At 36.0% G+C, this 23,903-nt stretch overlaps 2 protein-coding genes across 2 annotated transcripts; both read right to left on the reverse strand.

The window, feature by feature from the left end:
• LOC109792033 (uncharacterized) lies at positions 1 to 23,840 on the reverse strand. Its single transcript, XM_020351415.3, has 9 exons — positions 23,359 to 23,840; positions 22,628 to 22,777; positions 5,264 to 5,478; positions 5,046 to 5,116; positions 4,777 to 4,939; positions 2,842 to 3,013; positions 1,168 to 1,326; positions 975 to 1,063; positions 1 to 249 (listed from the first exon to the last, which is right to left on the reverse strand). Exons 1-9 carry the CDS (start codon positions 23,630 to 23,632, stop codon positions 154 to 156), a joined length of 1,389 nt encoding a protein of 462 aa, XP_020207004.1. The 5' UTR covers positions 23,633 to 23,840; the 3' UTR covers positions 1 to 153.
• LOC109792032 (uncharacterized) lies at positions 16,988 to 20,001 on the reverse strand. Its single transcript, XM_020351413.3, has 4 exons — positions 18,764 to 20,001; positions 17,864 to 18,676; positions 17,655 to 17,773; positions 16,988 to 17,568 (listed from the first exon to the last, which is right to left on the reverse strand). The coding sequence occupies exons 1-4, from the start codon at positions 19,752 to 19,754 to the stop codon at positions 17,104 to 17,106; spliced, it is 2,388 nt and encodes a 795-aa protein (XP_020207002.2). The 5' UTR covers positions 19,755 to 20,001; the 3' UTR covers positions 16,988 to 17,103.
• Positions 23,841 to 23,903: the final 63 nt, after the last annotated feature.

A 23,903-nucleotide genomic window follows, 5' to 3' on the forward strand; every position in this document is an offset into this window, starting at 1 on the left:
TTTTTGAAAAGTAGATTATATGTATATATATTAGACCTTTTCTTTTTTATTACAACAAGAGCTTATAAGCTAAACATTTAAGCATGAATTTGAATACCTTGTTCACATAAAATTTGAGCTAATCACTTACAATTCTCAAGAGTTGTGCATATTTTAATCAAGAACTTGATGCACAGCAAAAGGCGCAGTGTTAACTTTTCCGGGATATCCCAACACCATCTCAACGACCATTTCAGCAGTCCCCAAAGCCTGGAAATTTCTCCAAAATTAGAAGAATTCTCAATATTAGATGTGGAATTTGAATGGAATAATTCATTTATTTGAAGAATTTTAAATTCTTGGAGGTGAAATACCTTGTTTGAATGGAGAATTTATAAGGAATTTGAAATTCAATTACTTGTGAAATTCTTTGAAATAGTAGAATTTCAAATTCTCCAAAAAAAAAAAGTAAGAATTTGAAATTCCTTTTTTTTTTTCTTCTTATTTCATTTATATATTTTAATCTTATCTCTTATCTCTTTATGTTTTTAATTATTGAATATTCAAAAATATTTTTAAAATTATTAAATATTATCTAATATTAATTTTTAAAATTATTAAATATTTAAAAATTAGCTAATATTTATTTTTATAAAATTTAAATTAAAAATCTCAACATATAAATATATTTTTAAAATCAATTTTACCATGGTGGAATCAAATTATCATATCCAAACCAACAATTTAAAATTTGAGAAATTTGAGTTGACTTATCCAAACAAAATATTTTAAGAATGATAAAAAATGAAATTAAAATAATTCAAATACCAAGAATTTAAAATTCCTTAAATTTGTAAAATTCCTCGCCCAAACACACCATAAATGTTTATTCAGATTTCAGAGTGCATGCTAACTACCATCCAAGTATAGGCAGTGTTATAAAGTTATTTTCTTTATAATGAAAAAATAGAAGTATCTGAGAAGTGAGAACTCACCATTGAAAGCCCACTCCCTTCATGTCCAGCTGCAAGGTACACATTTGACAAGCCAGGCACAGGCCCAATCACTGGCTTCCCATCAGGCACTGAGTAAACATTATGCAAGTCAAATATTATATGCTGTGTACAAAGGTTTTGAAAATATAAATAGTTCAGCTGCATAAGATAGCACAGAGATATAGTGACTCACTGTAAGGTCGTAATCCTATTCTGACTTTTCTACTTGCACTTATATCTGAAAGGGAAAGCATTTTCAATTTGGGAAAGAATTCTCCAACTCTCTTCCATATGTAACTGACAACAGACTCGTCCAAATTGGTGTTGAAACCAACAAATTCACGGCTACTCCCTTGTAGTGGATAAGATTATGGGTTTTCACCACAAAGAGCAAAATAATGTTAAAATTCTAAAATAACATAGATACATTTGTATCAATAGCATAATTTGATCTATTTCATGAAAACTAAAGATCTATTTATTAAGGATATGAAAATAGAGTTGTGTTCAGCCAAAAGATACGAATACTAATACATTGTCCCCCCCGCCCCCCCTTAAAATAAGCAAATATAACAACAAATATCATCTTGCATATGGAAATGAAACCTTGAGCTGTTAGATTAATTATTGTGGACTAGCATTAATCAATTACTAGGAATTACTCTTTAATTAGCAATATATTAATTATGGTCAATAGTTATTAACTTATAATTATGGTATTGAACTAATTGACGCACAAAGTATTGGGTTTTGTTTTTAGTTACTCGTGATGGTTGGGTTGGGTAATTCTGTTTTAGTAGTCTATTGAGAGGTCTCTATCCTCATTTGTTGTTAATAAATTGCATTTCTATTAAATAATTTATACTTGCGTTGTCAAAATCAAACCAAACCAGTCGGCGAACCGAAAACTGATATGGAAGAATCACAAAATTGGTGTAAACTAACCAATAAAAAACTAGATGAATTGTCTCAAAACCAATCAAGAACCAATCCAGAAAACTAGGTTGAACCAGTCTTTTTTTTTATAAATATTTTTTATTTTAAAATTTTTTAAAATATTTTTATGATGAATTAATAAATATATTTAATAAAAATTATAAATTAGAATAAATTATGTTATTTCTTATGTTTAATAATTTTCTTATAAAGATATAAATTAGTCATTTATATTAATTTATAATTTTTATATCATGATATTTTATATTTTATATTATATTAATCTAAGATTTTCTACTCTAAGTATTAAATTGTTAATATATATTGTTATATTTTATGAAAACTTAAACTTAAATATTCTATTTAGACTTTTACATGCACCTTAAAAATAAAATATATAAAATGATGTCTTATTTTAATTTTAGTTTTATAAAATTATGGTATTATGTTTATGTAATATTATCTTATGTGTTATTTAAATATTATTATTATTATTTTATTAATACCAGTTCAACCACAATTAAACCATTGAACCTTGAACCAGTGACTTAACCGATTTGATAATCGATCCGGATTTAACTAAACAATGATGGATCTTAGAATGAAACCAGATACACGATCTTGATTCATCTCTGTTATGTGATGATGATTTATATGCTGTAATTCATATCTATTTATGAAATGGACATTCTACACTTGCTTTAAATCCATCACGAGCATCCAATAAACACGAAAACAAGTCATTCACTAACTGGCACCACATACACTTGTATGATAGGAAATCCTTTCAAAGATAAAAGAATAATCAATATAAATAATATTCACTAGTCAGAACTTAAAAGAAACATAAGCACTCATCCAACATATAGATTAGCAATATGAGCTTTCCCAATGCAGATATTATTACATGGGTTATGGAAAAGAAGCTTACCAAGAAGAAGATTCCCTGCCGCATCTATACTTGCTACCATTGAAACAGACAAGTTCTTTTCAAGATCGGATGCTTCTAAACCAGAAACTGTTGGATGATTGAGATAATCTGCCTCCATCAAGCCATGATTCAATAGAAGGAAATTGAAATTTTCAAGCACAAGTAGATGACCCTTCACACCAAACAGAAGAAGATATAAAAGGAACACAGGAATTAATCAAATAACAAAATAACCTGATCAGCTTAAATCTTTTGATGCATTTTAAAGGAATTTACTCGAGATGACTTTGTCATGTTTGCACGAGTGTGGGTCAACAATAAATAACTACTTTGTTATTCCTCCCTAAAAGGATGATCCCATATCAAGAAGCCAAGCAAGGAAGGAAATTTCATCGCATGCAAAAGAAGAGTCAATAGAAACATATTGCAACCGAACATGACCAATTCATACTAAACAAACTCAGCTAAAAAGAATACACTACTCGTACACAAATCATGCCCAACAGCATCTCAGTCCAATACCAAGCAAATTATCCAATGGTAGAAGAGATATAAGACAAGTCAAACAGAGTTGTCCCAAGAAGAAAGATGCAACAATTCATTTCAAAGAATGTTGGACCATCCCTTGGTCTGAACACAACAGATAAAATACATACTGAGCTACTATGCATCCATGAAAAATAAATTGTCCTCGCATATGTATGCAGAGCACTTAATGTTCCTATGGAAAATTTTAACTGTTCTGTCATCATCATCATGTCATGTGCAACAGTGTGGTTTGTCAACATTGTTGCACCATGATGCCAAAGGATGTTGATGATTTGATGGCCCACGTGGAAAAGTAGAAAATCAACTTTAAGGTATTAATTAGAGTTATGTTTATTGTGTCAGCATGCAAATATTACATAGAAGTTATATCAATTTTATATCCTAAGTTTGGCTGGTTTGATATCCATATTAGAAAGAGTATCGCACTTGCTTTTACACTTGTGCATAAAGTATCAAAAAAGATGGTAATTTTTGCACAAGAAGCACCGATGTGAACATGGGCCTCGCCTTTATGAAGCAACACATCAATTTAGAGTGACCAACTTCATCTTCATTCTCTAATATATTCATGCGTTATGCAAATCACCTTGGTCATACAGTTAATTGTCCAGACATGCACATATTAAGGACCTTCAAACAACATTTTTCAAATGGCTCTCCCTTTCTCCTTCTCACCTTCTCCCACTAGACTAGATCCGCCAACTCATTTCTTGCCCAGATATAGCGTTGCACATCTAAAGGATCCCAGAAATAGGAAGCCATAAAAAATGGTATTGTAATCAACAAAACATGCTCAAATATACATGCTGTTGCTAACTGATTGCAAATGTCAAACTTAAGGGACTAAACCAAATTTATTTTAAAACTTGAAAAGACAAAAATTGAGAAAAAAAAAAACTGGGACTAAATTGAAAGCTGAAGTAAAGATTAGGTCCTAGGCTTGAAAGGAAAGGAAAGGAAATATTAGAAAATAATGAAAAAAAACAATGTCATATTCCTTTACAGTTTCAAGCAAGAAACAGAATGGATTGTTATTTAATAGAGGAAATTGAGTCCTATGTGCAAAATATAAATACTCGAGTGTCGCAAAGCACACACCTAGTGATTTCTAAAAATCTTCAATATTCTTAGAACTTCTTTTAAGAGACAAATCAGACTATGTGGCAGATAAAGAAAGTTTTTCTTAGTGCCCTCCACTGTGACCACCCACAAACCAAAGAGTATATAGCTTAAAAAAATTAATAAACTGTCACAACTTCATTTCCATTTCTGTAGTAAAATGTACCAAAGTGCATGGTAAATGACTTTATTAGGAAATAAAGTGAAAGAACTCCTAGATATGCAAGATTATATCAGTTCAAGGCTTCAAGATGTATATAAACACACCTTTCTGGGCCTTACTGGAACATGTAACTCCATTCCCCAATTTCTAAACAAGTCCTGTATCAAAGAACCAGTCCAGCAACCAGCTGCAACTATAACTGCTTTCTTGCTGTATAATATGTTCTTGGAAGTCTGAACAGCTTTGACCACCCCATTGCTATCTGACCTGAGCACAAAATGAAATGAAGCATTTAGTCAACAAATTAGTTTCCCTACCAAGACTTTTCGGTGCCACAGTTCATGCAACAGAAACGAAAGAAAGAAAAACAAACCTGATGAAACATTTCACTGGGTCATCATAAAATTCTTTGTATCTTCCTTTTGATGCAAAATTCCTGTTAGTCTGCACAACAACAATAATTTAGCAATATAAGTCATAAATTCCATCATTGTGGCAAGCCTTTACTTGAAAGAAAAATGTAAACATTGATAATATTCACAAGTAGCAAGTAAAAGATATGCAAAGAAAAACGAAGCAAGAATACAGAACCTTCTCAATATATGCAACAGTACGATAAGCATCCAATTGGCAGTCATCTGGTAGATAAGCAGCTGCAGTGTCTTTGTCCACCAACAGATCAGGTTCCTCTTTAAACAAATCACTGCTACACAGGTACTCTGGTTTCAACCCAGCCTCACAAAGTTGTTTCACCCTCCCTTTTAGCATGTCTGACTCAGCATCAGTTCTACCAATTAATAGGCTTCCTGTAGATCAAAAGATATCCCACATGACTCACGTCAAAGTTCTGATCAGTGGGGAAAAGAGGCCTAGACCTTTAATGAATATAAATATCAACGCCTCCTGCATATTACTGCACACAACACTTTCAGAAGACTGAAAAGTTCAGTTGTACCTTAACTGCTACAGGATAATCCATAGCAACCAAATAGCATCTCAAAGTCACAATGATATGATATCAATCATAGAATATAAGTTGAAAGAAAGGATGCTAATGATTTGTTTCTCACTAATTATATTTTTCTCTTACTCTATTATAGAGATACATTTGTCCCTAAAACATGTAATTGTGAAAATAAACAAAAAATAAAGGAAACAAGGTAAAATTATAAAATAATATCAAATCTCCGAAGATACCCCTATTTACAACACTTCCCCTCAAGTTGGTAAATGAAAAATATCAATCATTCCCAACTTTCCTATTAGCTCTTGAAATCTACAAGTAGGAAATCCATTAGTAAGTACATCTGCCACTCGAAATCCTGTAAGGACGTGAGCTGTAATAATAAGACCACTGTCTAACTTCTCTTTGATGAAGTGTCTGTCTATCTCAATATGCTTGGTCTTGTCATGTTGGACTAGATTGTGAGCAATGTTGATGGCTAATTTATTATCACAAAACAACTTCCTAGGTAGCTTTATTTTAATTCTTAGGTCATCAAGAATAATCTTCATCCATAGCACTCCCATATGTCATGTGTCAAGGCTCTGAATTCAGCTTCTACACTAGATCGAGCAACTACATTCTGTTTCTTATCCTCCAAGTCACCAAATTGCCCCCCAAACACATGCAGTATCCAGAAGTAGATCTTCTATGTGTGACTGATCCTGCATAATCTGCATCAGTATAAATCTCCAAAGACATGGTGTCTCTTTTTCTGAATAGTAATCCCTTCCTTGGACTTGACTTCAAGTACTGAAGGATCCTATCAACTCCCTACATAGGCCTGTCCTGGGGGTCATGCATAAACTGACTAATTACACTCACAACATAAGCAATATCTGGTCTAGTGTGTTATAGGTAAATTAGCTTTCCTACCAATTTCTCATATTGAGACTTTTCCAGTGGAGGACTTTCTTCACTTCCAATTTTGTGATTCTGTTCAATTGGAACTTCTAAGGTTCTACATCCCAACTTTCTTGTTTCATAAAAAAGATCAAGGACATATTTTATTTGAGAGATAAATATGCCCTTCTTGAAATAAGCAACTTCAATTCCCAAGAAATACTTCAACTGCCTCAAGTCTTTCATCTCAAATTGTGATGCCAACTTCTTCTTCAGGGTCAAATTTTCTTCTTCATCATCACCTGCAATGATCATGTCGTCTACATAGACTAAAAGTATTGTGCGATTTCCATTAGGGGAGTGTTTTATGAACATAGTATGATCACATTGACTCTATTAGTATCCCAAGGAAATCATTGTCTAGGTAAATCTCCCAAGCCATGCTCGTGTTGACTGCTTGAGTCCATACAAGAACTTTTTTAAATCTACGTACTTTGTTTTCTTCATCTCAAGCTCCAAATCTTAGGGGAATACCATGTAAACCTCTTCTAAATCTCCATGCAGGAAGGTGTTTTTTACATCAAACTGTTATAAGTCCCGACCAAAATGAGCTACCAGGAAAAGTATAACATGTATTGTATTCATCTTTGCCACCAATGCAAACGTCTCCCCATAGTCTATCCCATAAGTTTGGGTGTACCTCTTTGCTACCAATCTTGCTTTATATCTATCTATTGTCCCATCAGCTTTGTGATTCATTGGAAATATCCATCCACACCCTACAACTTTCTTGTCTTTGGCTCTATCTATAATTCCCCCATGTTGAGTTCTTTTCCAATGCCTTCATTTCTTCTTTCATGACTAGAATCCAGTGCTATTCTCTCATAGCTTCCTAGATTGGATTGAAGTTGGGATATCTATTGAATCAATAGCAACAATAAAACTTTGATGCTGAGCAAACAAATGGTCAATACAAATATATTGTGAAATAGGATATGTTAGAATAGCTTGTTTAGAAAGCTTCTTCTTCTTTAAATATTTATTGTATTTTTCTGATTGGACTTTTCTCCTGATGTGATTACTTAGGCTTCTAGACTCTGTAGCCTTTTCTTCTTGTAACCGTAATCACTCTTTATATAAGGAAATATACAGATCAATATGACTAATCCTTTTTGGCCAATCTATTTCAATATTCAAGTTGGTATCAGGGCGGGGTCGATCCCACTCTGCTGTCTGCCGCCGTTCGCCGGTGACTTTTACTCCGGCGAACCTAGGGTTTGGTGTGCCTCATCCAACACGACCTAACCCTGTCAACTCTAGCGTCATCGGAGGGCTCACGCGCTCGCACGCGCTGCTTCTCTCTCCAGTTCTATCAAGCGCGTATTGTTCACGCGCCGCCGTCTGCTCGTCGGAACTTCCTCATTCAACCACCGCCTTGTTCGTCGGAGCCTTCTGAGCCCATTTCTAGACTCATTTTTCTGATTTGACCATTAGTTAAGGCGTGGATCTGCGTTTCTATTCTGCTGGTTTTCTCTCTCTAATCCCAGTTGCACTGTCCTTCTTCTTATGGCATCTCCAGGTCCTATTTTACCCATTTCTGGCACTGCGACCATAACCACGGAGAAGCTCAATGGAAAAAATTATTTATCATGGGCTGCCTCTGTGGAACTATGGTTCCTTGGTCAAGGGTACCACGATCACTTAGAAATGGAAGATACTGAGGGTTCAGATGAAAGTCGAGCTAAATGGAAGAAGCTTGATTTTCAACTATGTGCTATGTTGTGGCAGTCGGTTGAGCCCAATATTTTGGGGACACTTAGAGCCTTCAAAACTTGTTGTTCTTTCTGGAAAAAGGCTCAAAATATTTATGCAAACAATATTCAGCGGTTATATGATGCTACTCAGAAAATAGAATCCTTGAAACAAATTAATCATGAAATGACGTCTCACATTGCTGAAGCCCAAGCTGCTCTAGAAGAAATAAAAATGTTCCTGACAAATGATTGATTAGAGGGAATAAATAAAAAACTTGATAGGCTATATATGGTGTTGATCCTGAGAACATTGCACCCAGACTTCAATCATGTTAGTGACCAGATTCTGATCGGCCACGAGATTCCTTCAATGGACAGCCTAATAGCTAGACTTCTTCGTGTCCCTACAGAAGTGAAGAATGAAAATTCTGGTGGAATTGTTGAAGCTTCTGCAATGGTTTCTAGTCAGGGTAGAGGTGGTCGTGGAAATCGAGGAGGTAGAAATGGTTGTCCTCAAAGCTCATATTGCAAGAGGATGGGTCATATCCAAGAGAATTGTTATTATCTTCATGGTTTTCCAGAGAAGATAGCAAATCTGTCCAAGTCTGAGAAATTAGGAAAATCTGATATGAAGGTTCCTGAAGATGACTAAGGAATATCTTAAATGGAAATCAATGAATCAAGCTCAATCTTCCTCTACCACTACTGTTTCTACAGCTTGTATTTCTCATTCAATTGCAAATCAAAGTCCATGGATCATTAATTCAGGAGCCTCTAATCACATAACTGGTAATAATTCTATGTTTTCTTCCATGTCCCGACTTAAATCGCCCTCACCTTATTACCTTAGCAGATGGATCCAGAATTGCTCCCAAAGGAATCGGTCAAGTCTCTCTGTCTCCCTCATTAAATTTAAACTCTATTTTGTTTATCCCTAATTGTCCTTTCAACTTAATCTCTTTAAGCTAGTTGACCAAATCCTTAAATTGTTCAGTAACCTTTAATGTTGAATCTTTTGTTATTCAGGAACGTGGTACGGGTCGGAAGATTGGCGCAGGACATGAATCTGGAGGTCTCTACTATTTTGAAATGCAACCACCTGTGTCTTGTGTTGCTGTTTTGTCACCCAAGCTTTTGCATGATCGTTTGGGTCACCCAAGTCTATCCAAGTTGAAACTTTTGGTCCCTAGTCTTCAAAAATTAGAAGAGTTAGGTTGTGAATCATGTCAATTAGGAAAACATGTTAGGTCGTCATTTCCCAAGCAAACTGATAAAAGATGTAACTCGATTTTCACCACCATTCATTCTGATATTTGGGGTCCAAGTCATGTAACATCTTTTGGTTTCAGATATTTTGTAATCTTTATTGATGAATTTTCCCGATGTACTTGGGAATATTTAATGAAAGATCGTTCTGAACTTTTGTCTATTTTTATGTCCTTCAATGAGATCAAAAACCAATTAAAAATTTTTGAAGTGACAATGCAAAAGAGTATTTCTCTTCTGAATTATCCTCTTTCCTATCCTCACAAGGTGTCTTGCATCAGTCTACATGTCCACATACACTCCAACAAAATGGAATAGCAGAAAGGAAAAATAGACACCTTGTAGAGACTGCATGCACCCTAATGCTCAATGCAAATGTTCCTGTACATCATTGGGGTGATGCAATTCTCACTTCTTGTTTTTTAATAAACATGATGCCCTCTTCTTCTCTTGAAAATAAAATCCCTTACTCCATTATTTATACAAAGGAACCCTTGTTTTATGTCTCACCTCGAGTCTTTGGGTGTACATGTTTTGTCCATAATGTCTCTCCTGGCTTGGATAAATTATCTGCTCGAGCAATCAAATGTGTTTTCTTAGGCTATTCTCGTCTTCAGAAAGGGTACAAATGTTATTCCCCAGAGACCAGAAAATTATACATGTCTGCAGATGTCACCTTCTTTGAACAAACTCCTTTTTTCTCATGCACCACTCATGATTCTCTTTCAATACAACAAGTGCTACCAGATTGTTCTCATGATTCCTTTCCACCTCAACTTTCAATTCAAAACCAAGAGGTTCCTCAGTTTGTTATTCCCACCACTACTCCTATTCCAGCTACCCCCCATCCTCTTGTTACATATCACCGTTGACCACGACAAATTGGTCCGACATTACTTGAAGGGTCACCAGATTCTTGTCCTTCACCATCAGATGCCCCTACTACGGATCCTAGTGAGGATAGCTCTGAATGGTCCATTGCTCTTCGAAAAGGTATTCAGTCTACTCGAAATCCTCATCCTATTTTTAATTTTCTAAGTTAGCATCGATTATCTCCCTTGTATTTCTCCTTTGTCTCTTCTATATCTCCTCTTACTATTCCTAAAAATGTTCATAAGGCTCTTGGTCATCCTGGATGGAGACAAGCCATGATTGCTGAAATGCAAGCCTGGAGCATAATGGTACATGGGAGCTAGTTCCCCTCCCTCCTAGGAAAAGACCAGTTGGATGCAGATGGGTCTATGCTATTAAAGTTGGCCCTGATGGTACAGTTGATTGGCTTAAGGCCAGATTGGTGGCCAAGGGGTATACTCAAATTTATGGCCTCGACTATAGTGACACCTTCTCTCCTGTGACCAAGCTTCCTATTGTTCGTCTCTTTCTTGCTATGGCAGCCATTCGTCATTGGCCTCTCCACCAATTAGACATTAAAAATTCCTTCTTCATGGTGAGTTGGAGGAGGAGATTTACATGGAGCAACCTCCTGGATTTATTGCTCAGGGGGAGTCTGGTTTAGTTTGTAAATTACGAAGATATCTTTATGGCCTCAAACAATCTCCTCGAACTTGGTTTGGAAAATTTAATCATGTTGTACAAGACTTTGGGCTTAAAAGAAGCGAAGCAGACCACTCAGTTTTCTATTGTCATACTTCTCCCGGGAGGTGTTTATTTGATTGTTTATGTGGATGACATAGTGATTACAGGAAACGATGTGCCTACAATTTCTCAATTGAAGAAACATTTGTTTAGCTATTTTCAGACCAAAGATCTAGGACATCTAAAATATTTTCTTGGTATTGAAGTTGCCCAATCAAAGGAAGGCACTGTGATCTCTCAAAGGAAGTATGCTTTGGACATTTTGGAGGAAACAGGCATGACTGATTGCAGACCCATTGATAGTCCTATGGATCCTAACCAAAAGTTAATGACTAGTCAAGGTGAACCTTTCACAGATCCAGAAAGGTATAGGAGATTGGTTGGGAAACTCATTTATCTTACAATCACAAGACCTGATCTCTCTTTTGCAGTAGGGATTGTTAGTCAGTTCATGCAGGCTCCTCATATTAATCATTGGAATGTTGTTCTGCGTATTCTTAGATATATCAAAAAGGCTCCAAGACAAGGATTACTATATGAGGACAAAGGAGATAATCGAATTTCTGGATACTATGATGCTAATTGGGAAGGATGTCCTATAGATAGGCGTTCTACTACTAGATATTGTGTATTCCTTGGTGGAAATCTCATTTCTTGGAAAAGTAAGAAACAAAATGTTGTTGCTCGATCTAGTGCTAAAGCTGAATATCGAGCTATGGCCTTGATTACTTGTGAATTTATATGGATTAAGCAACTCATTCAAGAGTTAAGATTTTGTAAGGATCATCCAATGAAATTGTATTGTGATAATCAAGCCGCTCTTCACATTGCTTTCAATCCAGTATTTCACGAGAGAACCAAGCACATAGAGGTTGATTGTCATTTTGTGAGAGAGAAGTTGTTGACCAAGGAAATCATTACTGAATTTGTCAATTCCAGTGAACAACTTGCAGATGTTATGACTAAGTCATTAAGGGGGCCTCGAATTCAATTTTTATGTTCCAAGCTCAGTGTATAATTTGTATGTACCAGCTTGAAGGGGAGTGTTAGAATAGCTTGTTTAGAAAGCTTCTTCTTTAAATATTTATTGTATTTTTCTGATTGGACTTTTCTCCTGAAGTGATTACTTAGGCTTCTAGACTCTTAGGCTTCTAGACTCTGTAGCCTTTTCTTCTTGTAACCCTAATCACTCGTTATATAAGGAAATATACAAATCAGTATGACTGTTCCTTTTTGGTCAATCTTTCAATATTCAAGTGGATATTTAACACAACATCTTTTTCCTTTCCTCAAAGCAATAGGAATATCTGTTGTAATTAGAGAAAAATCTCCCTAATTAGAGGAAAATATTTGTAGAATCTTTTATTTATTTTCAGCATATTTTTTCCTTTATTTCCTTAATTTTAGAAGATTAAATTGTTACAAATAGGTGTAATGAGAATTCAATATGTACGAATGATAATAATAAAAATCATTCTCCTTTACAAGTTGGTATCAAAGCTCCGTTTCCGCTGCAACAATAGCCACCGCCGCCACTGTCCGGCCACCGCGATTGCCACCGTAGTCGTTGGGGTTGTTGATAGGGAAAAAAGGTGCGCCCAACTCCGGCGAACACAACGCCGGAAATCGATTTGACAAAGACGCCTCCACACGCCGCCACGTGCCACCACTGTCGCCGTCGCATGTAGCCCACGCGCCTAGCTCCGGCGAGACCCACTCGTCGCTGCCATCACAGAACGAGTCGTCGGAGCCTCTTGAGTCCGTTCCATGGGTCGGTGATGTCCCATTTGGCTCAGATTTGAGTAGATATGAGTTTTTGAGTTTTTTGCTCCTTTACCGGTGTAGCCCACTTATCGTTGTTGCCAGAGTCGTCGAATCAATCCATTACTTCACCACCATCAGATCTTGATATGAAAGCTTTTAAGGAGGAACTAGATCGTTTGAAAGCCATGATTGAATCAATAAGTAAGCCCTTTAAACCATGTACTCTGTCCATGGAAGGTAAGAGTTCTCTCCATACTGTTGGTCCTATGACTCAAGGTATTTGGATTCTTGATTCAGGAGCAACTGATCATATGACACCTTTTGGTATGATCTTCAAATCATATATTAAAAGGAATAAAGAAAAACTTATTGCAGTTGCGAATGGTCAAAGTGTATCCATATGCGGCTCTGAAAATATAGTTTTGGAATCATCTATTGTATTAAAGGACGTTTTACATGTTCCACAACTAGCCAATAATCTTATCTCTGTGCAAAAGCTCACAAAAGATTTAAATTGTTCAGTAACATTTTTCTCAACTCATTGTGTTTTTCAGGACCTTACTACGGGGAAGACGATTTTAACTGCTAAGGAGCAGAGTGGGTTGTATCTGTTGGAGTCTGATGACCAAAACAAAACAAAGATTATAAGTCAACAAGCTACATCTAAGACATGGGCAAATTCCCAAATATGGTTACATCATAAAAGACTAGGGCATCCTTCATTCAATCTTATCAAATCCTTGTTTCCTCATTTTTTTACTAGGGAGTCTGTTGAGTCTTTTAATTGTGATATTTGTCAATTATCAAAACATCATCGTGCTTCTTATCCTATTAGTAATAGAAAGAGTATTTCTCCATTTAATTTAATTCACTCTGATGTTTGGAGACCTGTCGTAGAATCTATTTCTGGAGCCAAATGGTTCGTTACCTTTATTGACAATTGTACCCGTGTCACATGGACATACCTTATAAAAAATAAGTCAAACGTTTTTCAAATTTTTGTTAATTTTTTTTGTCTGGTCCAAAATCAATTTGGAAAAAATATCAAAAGAATCAGGTCTGATAATGGTACTGAATATGTGAATCATGAATTTCTTAATTTTTTGTCTTATAATGGTATTGTTCATGAACTAACATGTGTAAAAACCCCTCAACAAAACGGGGTTGCAGAAAGAAAGAATTGTCATCTTCTTGAAGTAACCAGAGCTCTTCTGTTTCAAATGTTTGTTCCAAAAAAATATTGGGGAGAAGTTGTGTTAACTGCCACGTATCTTAAATGGCATTAGTCCTATAGAATCTCTATTTTCTTTTGTTCCCTCTTCTCCCCTAGTATCGAGTCTACCTAGTCGAGTCTTTGGATGTACTATTTTTGTTCACTCTCATCATCCTAATCGTAGTAAATTAGATCCCAAAGCTCTTAAATGTGTCTTTATTGGGTATCCTTCTAATAAAAAAGGGTACAAATGTTATCATCCTCAGAGTTGTTGTGTCTTTATCACCATGGATGTCACCTTTCATGAAACACAATCCTTTTATACCAGTCCACCACTTCAGGGGGAGAAAGCACTTGAAGTGGAGGACTTACCCATTGCATTAAGAAAGGAAAGAAGGTCATGTGCTAAATATCATATTTCTCGATATGTTTGTACTAACAATCTCTCTGATAAGCACCGAAGCTTTATTGTTGCCATTGATGCCACAAAAATTCCTAACTCAATCCAGGAGGCCATGAAAATTAAACATTGGACTCAAGCTATGAAAGAAGAGATGAATACATTAGAAAGAAATTCAACCTGGGAGATTGTTGATAAGCCAAGAGACAAGAAGGCAGTAGGGTGTAGATGGATATTCACAATGAAACATAAGGCAGATGGAACAATATAAAGATATAAAGCTAGATTGGTGGAAAAGGGCTACACCCAAACTTATGGAATTGACTACGAGGAGACATTTGCCCCAGTGGCAAAGATGAATACAGTTTGAGTTATTCTTGCTTTGGCTGCTCACTTTGGTTAGGACTTACACCAATTGGATGTGAAGAATCTCTTTCTTCATGGAGATCTGGAAGAGGAAGTGTACATGGAGATTCCCCCAGGTTTTGAAGTGCGAAATGAAAGAAACAAGGTATGCCTCCTAAAGAAAGCATTGTATGGTTTGAAGCAATCCCCTAGAGCATGCTTTGGAAGATTTACAAAAGCAATGGTTTCCTTAGGATACAAACAAAGCCAAGGAGATCATACTTTATTCATAAAGCACTCTACTACAGGTAAAATCACTCTACTGCTTGTCTATGTGGATGATATGATTATTGCAAGAGATGATTAAACAGAAAAATTGGCATTAAAAGAAAAATTGGCAGCCCAATTTGAAATGAAAGACCTAGTAAGACTTAAGTACTTTCTTGGAATAGAAGTTGCTTACTCCAAGAACGGAATTTTCATCTCCCAAAGAAAATATGTACTTGATCTCCTCAAAGAAACAGGAAAGTTGGGATGTAGAACCTCAACAGTTCCTATAGAACAGAATCATAGAATTGGAAGTGAAGAAAGTACTCCTGTAGAGAAGGCCCAATATCAGAGATTGGTAGGAGGAAAATTGATTTATCTATCACATACAAGACCAGACATACCTTATGCAGTTAGTGTAGTGAGTCAATTTATGCATGACCTAAGAGAGACACATGCAAGCAGTTGACAAAATTCTCCAATACTTGAAGTCAAGTCCAGGAAAGGGGCTATTGTTCAAAAAGGAAGACACGTTGACTACGAAAATATATACTGATGCTGACTATGCAGGTCCTATCACTGACAGAAAATCTACTTCCAGGTATTGTACGTTTCTTGGAGATAATCTGGTAACGTGGAGGAGCAAAAAGCAAGATAGAGTATCTCGTTCTAGTGCAGAAGCTGAATTTCGAGCCCTTGCTCAAGGAATGTGTGAAGGACTCTGGATGAAAATCATTTTGGATGACCTTAAAGTCAAGGTGGACATCCCTGTGCAACTGTACTATGACAATAAGTCTACCATGAGCATTGCCCATAATCCAGTACAACATGATAGGACCAAACACATTGAGATTGACAGACACTTCATCAAAGATAATCTAGACAGAGGCTTTGTGATCACGACTCATGTTCTTACAGAACTTCAGATAGCAGATATTTTTACAAAAGGGCTCCCTTAGGGTAGATTTCAAGATCTTGTAGGCAAGTTGGGAATGATTGATATCCATTTACCAACTTGAGGGGGAGTGTTGTAATTGGAGAAAAATCTTCCTAATTAGAGGAAAATATTTGTAGAATCTTCTATTTATTTTCAGCATATTTTTTCCTTTATTAGTCAAGGACAAACAAAAAGACTCATTTTCATTTTAAGTTACATCCATGCAAACAATGAATTTATGACTCTGGGGATCATAACATTTGCACTCGTTTTTATTTGACGGGTAACCAAAAAAGACACATTTGATTGCCCTTGGATCTAATTTACCTCAATGAGAAAAATGTGAGTGGATAAAAGCAACACAACCAAAAACATGACAAGATAAACTTGACATCAAAGGGGACGAAAGAACCAATGAATGTAACAATTCAATAGGGCTTACACCATTAAAGACTCGAGTGGGTAATTTGTTTATAAGGTAGGTGGAAGTTAAGAAAATTTCTCCATACAAAGTGTTGGGAACAGATAGTTGGAAGAGCAAAGCTCTAGCAACTTCTAGGAGATGACAATTTTTTCTTTCTATAATTTCATTTGGTTGGAAGAATTAATACAGGTAAGTTCATGTGCAATACAATTATCAATGATAAATATAAACAAATGACGATTCACATATTCAGTACCATTATTAGATCTTATTCTTCTTATGGACTTACCAAACTGATTTTTAACAAGATGGAAGAAATTGACAAATATTTGACCCATAGTAGTCAATCCCGGATAGCGGCGCGGAGCGGCCGACCCCAAAACTGGGATAGCGGGATGACGCGGAGCGGGATAACCGCTATTTAAATATTAATTTATATATATTAAATAATTAATAATATATATATAAAAGCTAAAAAAAACAAAAAAATAACTCTAAATTCATGCATTAAACATTTTTAATAATTAAAAGTTCATAGTACTCAAACAATACATAATATAAAATGTCTCCAAAACAAAGTGTTAAAGCTCTAAGTAAGTAAAAAATTAAACATTATAGTTTAATCTTCTTCCTCATCAAGATTAAAGTCTTCCTCTCCCTCAAATTCATCACTCCCACTAGCATTAGAATTATATTCTTCTTCTTCCTCTACATCATCATCCTCGTCTTCTAGTACTTCCATCACTATTTTTCCTTTATCTTTCTTGGATGTAGATGCAATTGTTGATGTCTTGTTCACTTGTGTTTGTCTCCTAGTGTATTTCAAAGGTTCACCGGCACCACTTGCTTGGGCAACATCTCTCCAAGTCAAAACATCATCATCAAACACCAAGTCATCTTCAAATTCATCCTCATCATTTTCTTCTCCCAACATCCATTCATTGTTATCATCAACTTCATTCAAAGCAATTGGATCAATTGGATCTTGACACTCAAAGCGTTCTTGAAGAGCTTGATTATATTTAATAAAAACCAAGTCTTGAAGCTTTTGGTGCTCAAGCTTACTTCTCTTCTTTGAGTGAATCTATAATAATTTAACAACATGATGTTAGTTAATTTTCCATTTTCAATAGTAAACTCAAATTTAAATCCACTAATTCATTAACTTACATGCTCAAAGGTACTCCAATTACGCTCACAACCAGATGAGCTACACGTCAAGCTTAGTACCTTAATGGCAACAATTTGCAAATGTGGTGTATGTCCTCCATACATCTTCCACCACTCAGCTATAAATGCAAATATTATTATATAAATAAATTATCAAATAACTATAAAATTTGTAAGTGAAGTTGAAGCTTAAGAAAAGTCTCACTTACCAGGAGCCATTTTAACCCTTGCTCTAACTGCTGCAGGAATGCCAAATCTTCCTCCTGCCCTTTTATATATTGCCAATTGATTGTGAACATTGTCTACAATGTCATTATTTTCACAAAGCCTATCAATACATTTGAAAAGGCCATCCACCACTTCATCATCAGCATCCATTCTTGTTGAATTTTTGTAATAAAACTCAGGATTTAGATAATATCCTGCTGCATGCAACGGATGATGGAGTTGACAATCCCATCTTCTATCAACAATTGCAAATATATCCTTATATTTTTCTTCATTATGATTAAAAGAATTTTGAATTGCCTCCTTAGCCCTCTCCATTGCTTCATAAATGTAACCCATTGCCGGTTTTTTTTCATTATCTACCAACCTCAACACACGTACAATAGGCCCCATAGCCTTTAAAGCATAAACAACATCACTCCAAAATGTAGGCATAAGAACAATCTCCGTTGCTTTCTTCCCCTTAGGTTCTTTGGCTCCTTTTGATTGCAACCATTCGTCGGAAGTAAACATCCTTCTAAGATTTGCCTTTAACTTATGCAATCGTTGCAAAGTAAGGAAGGTGGTAGCAAATCTTGTAACTCCATGCCTCACCAATTCAACCTTATTTGTATACTTCCTCATGGTGTTTAGGGTCAAGGTATGATTATAAATGTAACCCACGAGCTTGATGCCTCTTTGTATTACCCTTTTGACTTTAGGGATCTTTCCAATATCTTCTAGCATCAAATCAAGACAATGAGCAGCACATGGAGTCCAAAATAAATGTGGTCTCACAGTTTGTAAAATTTTGCCTAAAAACACAATAACAAAATAATTAAAATTAGAATTTATATCTTATAATCGTATGAGTATAAAATTAGAATATAATTGATTCTTACCCGCCATAACATAATTGCTTCCATTATCTGTTACTACTTGAACAACATTTTTCTCTCCAATTTCCTCAACAAAACTATTTAAAAGTTCAAACACCTTCTCACCGGTCTTGGTATATTCAGAAGCATCCACACTCTTCACAAACATTGTTCCCATTGAACTATTAACCAAAAAGTTAATCAAAGTTCTACTTTTCCTATCTGTCCAACCATCAGACATAATTGAGCACCCATATTTTACTCTCTCTTCTTCATGGCCCTTCAATAAGCCCTTGGTGTATTCCAACTCTTTTTTAAGGAGTGGCACTCTTAATTCATGGTAGCTTGGTGGCTTTAAATGGGGACCATAGGTGCCAATAGCTTCAACCATCAATTTGAAGCTCTTTGATCTAGCAACATTAAATGCAATTCCATTCCGATAAAAAAAGCGAGCAATGTATTGAATTACCCTTGCTCTTGCTTCCTTGTTACAAGCATCATTTAAACTTGTTTGCCACAACCCCTTATTCAATTTGATACTTTCTTCTGCCTTTCTAGTAAAGTGCAAATCAAGGGGACCTTTGACATTTATACCCCTCTTCTTGGAAACAGAAGTGGCTTCACTTGATGTAGATGAAGGTCTCTTAATTCTAGCAATGGCTTGGATGTCATCCTCCTCTTCATTTTCATCTACGCACTCCATATATACTTCTGAGGCAATTTTTTTACTCTCATAGGCAGCCTTCATTTCCAATTTTAGATCCTCAGGAATTTTTCTACAAGCACCTACATCGCCTTTTATTCCAAGTTGATGTCTTTTTGCTCTAGTAATTCCACCAGTAGATGTTTTCAGACAAAAATCACACGTGACACTCTTCCTATTATTTTTGTCTTTTAAGCTGTTCCACTTCCAAAAGACATCAATATTGTCACCAATGGGCTTAAACATTTCTGTTCTAGGAGTGGGACCAGAATTGGGATTAGTTTCAGTTCCAGCAGAGATTGGTTGGCTCATGATTAAACCGATTATCAAAGACAAAGACAGCCTAATAAAAATATAATAGAATCAGAAATTAAAAAAAATATGCTGCTGAAATAGAAATAGAATTTTCTGAAATTAAAAATAAAATTTTCTGAATTAAATTTAATCAGAAATTAAAAATAAAATTTGCTGAATTAAATTTAATCAGAAATTAAAAATAAAATTTGTTGAATTAAATTTAATCAGAAATCATAAATAAATTTTTCTGAATTAAATTTAATTAGAAATCAAAAATTAAATTTACTGAATTAAATTTAATCAGAATTTAAAAATAAAATTTGTTGAATTAAATTTAATCAGAATTTAAAAATACGATTTGTTTAATTAAATTTAACCAGAAATAAAAAAATAATCAATTGAAATAATTTAATAAATAATTAAAAAAAATATGTTGTATGCATAAAAGACAGAATCAGGGAGAATAGGAGAATATGAGAATAGAAGACAAAAGCAGGTCGGAGGAACGAGAATAGAAGACAAACGCGCGTCGGAGCTTGCGGCCACGTCGGACCTGCGTCGGACCTGGAGGCGCGTCGGAGTCGGAGGTGCGTCGGAGCTGGAGGCGCGTCGGCGATGGAGGTGCTTCGGAGCCGGAGTTCGTCGGAGCTGCACGCGTTCGCCAGAGAAGAAGAAACAATGAGAGGGAGAGACGAGAGGAGGGGTAAGTCTGAAATCGCGAGAGAGAAAGGGATGATTAGGGCAAAACAAGCCCATTGAAAAGACGGACTTACCCTTAATGAAGGGTAAGTCTGAAATCGCGCCGCGATTCCGCGTTTAGGGCCGCTCCGCTCCGCCTCCGACGCGGCCGCTCCAGCCGCTACAGAAAACCGCCACGCGACAGCAGCCACATTGCGGGGTGAGGCCGCTCCGCTACGGAGCGCCGCAATAGCGGCCGCTCCGGCCGCTATTGACTACTATGATTTGACCAACCTCATACTTATTTGTCATAAGATATGTCCATGTTATCCGTGTACAGTCATCAATAAACGTCACAAACCATTTAGCATCAAAGATAGATTCCGCAACAGGTCCCCACATATCAGAGTGTATTAAATCAAAAGGGAAAGAACTCCTATTACCACTAATTGGAAAAGAAGAACCATGGTGTTTAGACAACTGAAAAACATCATAATTAAACGAATCAACAGAAACTTTTGTAAACGAATACGAAAACAAAGATTAAATAAGACCAAATGGAGGATGTCCAAGTCTTTTTTGTTGAAGCCATATTTGAGAGGTGGCCCAAGTATCAATCTTCACATGGTAGCTTGAGGTTGACTCCATGTTTGTCACCATTCTTTTTTTGCTCTAGGAAATACAACTCACTCTACTCTTTAGCAAATAAAATCATTTTTCCCATGGCCAAGTCCTAAAAGGAATCGTGAGAATGAAAAAATGGTTGACTCCATGTTTGTCACCATTCTTTTTTTGCTCTAGGAAATACAACTCACTCTACTCTTTAGCAAATAAAATCATTTTTCCCATGGCCAAGTCCTAAAAGGAATCGTGAGAATGAAAAAATGTTATTGAACAATTCAAGTCTATAGTGAGCTTTTATATAGAAATAAGACTATTAGTCAATTCCGAGACATGTAAAACATTATGTAAGAAAATAGAGGGCTCAAGTCGAATGTTGCCACAACCAATAATGGGCACATTTTCGCCATTAGCAACCATAATGAGTTCTTTGGCATTTGTTTCGGAATATGATGCAAAGCGTGAAGGAAAAGGGGTCATGTGATTTGTTGCTCCTGAATCAAGAATCTAAACTCCCTAAGAAACAAAACCAGAAGTATAGAAAGTACTCTCAACCTCCATGGACAGTGTACATGAGTCAAAGGCCTTACTCATAGATTCAATATTATTCTTAGATGATCAATCTCTTCCTTACATGTTGTAATATCCCATTCCAATTGAAAGGAAGGAGAATTTTCATCACGCATGGATGAACATAAAAAGAAATAAACAACAAGAAATAGACAAAGAACACAAATCTATGTTAAACAGAAAAGATCTAGACGACACCACCCCTTGGAATGGGTTGGGGTTTCACTGGTGAACCTGTCTGGGTGGTCGTTGGCGAGTGGATCTCGTTGGAGATGGGCTCATGTCCTACACACATCAAAAAACGAGGTGAACTATGGCAGGATGTGGCAACACATGAGGAGGTTTCTGATTATGAGACTTGGTGTTGTGATCGCCGGCGGCAATGGATGCTCCTTTTTGGCTCATTGTTGACTCCAACAGCGATGGAGAGGATGGCCACAACTCTGATTTTTCTAATTTTTGGGCAGCGGAAACAAAGCTCCCACAACACTTCCGACAAAACTATATATATTTTTGTGGTTTTTGTTTGTAGGGTGGGTTCTATATAATGTAGCTAAGAAATTGAATATAGAATGTAGAGGAGTGTTAGCATCGCACTCCTTCTGATGAACTTTTATTATTGACCAAAATTTATTGAAAACTATAAAATCATGAGATCCATTAAATAAGAAATGGGACTCTTGAATTTGTGATTTCCAATGAAATTTGGATCAATAATAGTATATTATTAAATAAGAAATGGAACTCCTGAATTTTTGTGATTTCCGAAATTTGGATCAATGATAGTTTATTAGAAAAGTGTGTTCCTAGCATTTTTCTAATGGAAATTCATAATTACAACTTAACCATAAACTTCATTTTGCTCACCCAACTCCTATAATGCAACATCTGCACCAATGCTTCACAATTAAAAGATTGAAATTTTGCATACAGCTTCAAATTCATTGAGCCACATCGGCATGACTCCCTTCCAAATTTCAGCACAAACAGATATTTGTAGAAAGATACAGGTATTATACCAGATTGTTTCCAACCCAACTCCACTTCAGGATCCAAGCCATGCTCTTCTAGGCTCTGCGCCAGCGTCTTCCAAAGTTGATGGCTCCTCCACGCAAGATCCCATGTAGCACTGCCAGGGGTTTTGTTTATCATCCACAGATGTCCCTGCCCTATAAACAACCAGCTCAAATTCAAAACAAAGGGGAAGAAGTTCAATCAATCAAAACTCAGCACCAAAAAAAGAAAATAAAAAACAATGAGACGAATAGCTATGCATGTTTGGATTCACGTTGAACTATCTAGAATCACATCAAAATACCAGCCAACCTGATTTTTGATAAATATTCACATGTTTTATCCCATGTTAGAAATTGATTCTCAGTCTAAAATTGATCCTAGTTAAAGCAATTTAAGTAGATTTTGCGTTAGATAAACTTTTTATACTAAACTTCGCTACATAGCCTTATTTAGAATAAAAATATCCGAACATAAATCCATTCAAAATCAATTTTGCTAGCATTCACCAAACACAAACATGGTGCAGAAGTTAGTAAACCCGTCATATTTGATCAAACAATCTGCGTACCCATGGTGGATGCAAGCGCCTATTGTAAGAACACCAATCAAAGAAAGAAACAACATTATGGTCATTGTTTTCTCCAAAGGAAACATTCACAGAGTAGCGTGGTACATTGGAGAATCTAAGGGAAGAGTGAAGAGAAATAGATGGTAAAATGAGGTCAGTTATTACCTGCGCCAGTGGCACCAGAACAAGGGACAGCCTTATCGACGATGGCGACAGAGAGGTCGGAAGAAAGGAGGAAGTGGCGAGCGATGGTTAAGCCAATGACGCCTGCTCCCACTATGACGATGTCGTACGATTCAGACGAAGAACAAGAAACAGAGAACCGACCCTTGTGTTTCCTGGAATAAGCACGTGGGTTAATGGAACAGAGAGTGGTGTTGGGCATGTGCAGAAGGCTTGGGTTTGTTTTGGGGAGGAATATAGAGTGTGAAGCCATCATGGTGTTAGTGAGTTGCTATCTGCTGCTGCTGCTACTGCTGCTCTCTTCAATGGAACTCGCTGATTTTGTTGCAATCGACACTCTTTTGGCTTTAGGCATGCTCGAATACAAATTTTCCGTTATTTTTTTTATTGAAAAAACATGGCTCAGTTTGCCGTGGCATCTGGCTCTGGGTTCAACCAGATATTTTGTTTTTACTATTCTTCAGCGAAAAGAAAAAGATTTTCAACTTAAACTCATTGTTTTTTCTTTTAAAAGTATACTTTTAACT

This window comes from Cajanus cajan, chromosome 4 (genome assembly GCF_000230855.2).
Source record: "Cajanus cajan strain Asha chromosome 4, NIPB_CcT2T_4, whole genome shotgun sequence".
Classification (NCBI taxonomy): Eukaryota; Viridiplantae; Streptophyta; class Magnoliopsida; order Fabales; family Fabaceae; genus Cajanus; species Cajanus cajan.

Bases quoted from the DNA above. Each gene is read 5' to 3' on its own strand.
- LOC109792032 (XM_020351413.3), bottom strand. From the start codon at position 19,754: ATGAGCCAACCAATCTCTGCTGGAACTGAAACTAATCCCAATTCTGGT. The intron at 18,677-18,763 runs GTAAGAATCAAT...TTGTGTTTTTAG, and splicing joins AAGCAATTATGTTATGGCGG to GCAAAATTTTACAAACTGTG. The intron at 17,569-17,654 runs GTAAGTTAATGA...AAATTATTATAG, and splicing joins ATTGGAGTACCTTTGAGCAT to ATTCACTCAAAGAAGAGAAG.
- LOC109792033 (XM_020351415.3), bottom strand. From the start codon at position 23,632: ATGATGGCTTCACACTCTATATTCCTCCCCAAAACAAACCCAAGCCTT. The intron at 5,117-5,263 runs GTTCTGTATTCT...GTTGTTGTGCAG, and splicing joins CTGTTGCATATATTGAGAAG to ACTAACAGGAATTTTGCATC. The intron at 250-974 runs GTGAGTTCTCAC...AGAAATTTCCAG, and splicing joins AAGGGAGTGGGCTTTCAATG to GCTTTGGGGACTGCTGAAAT.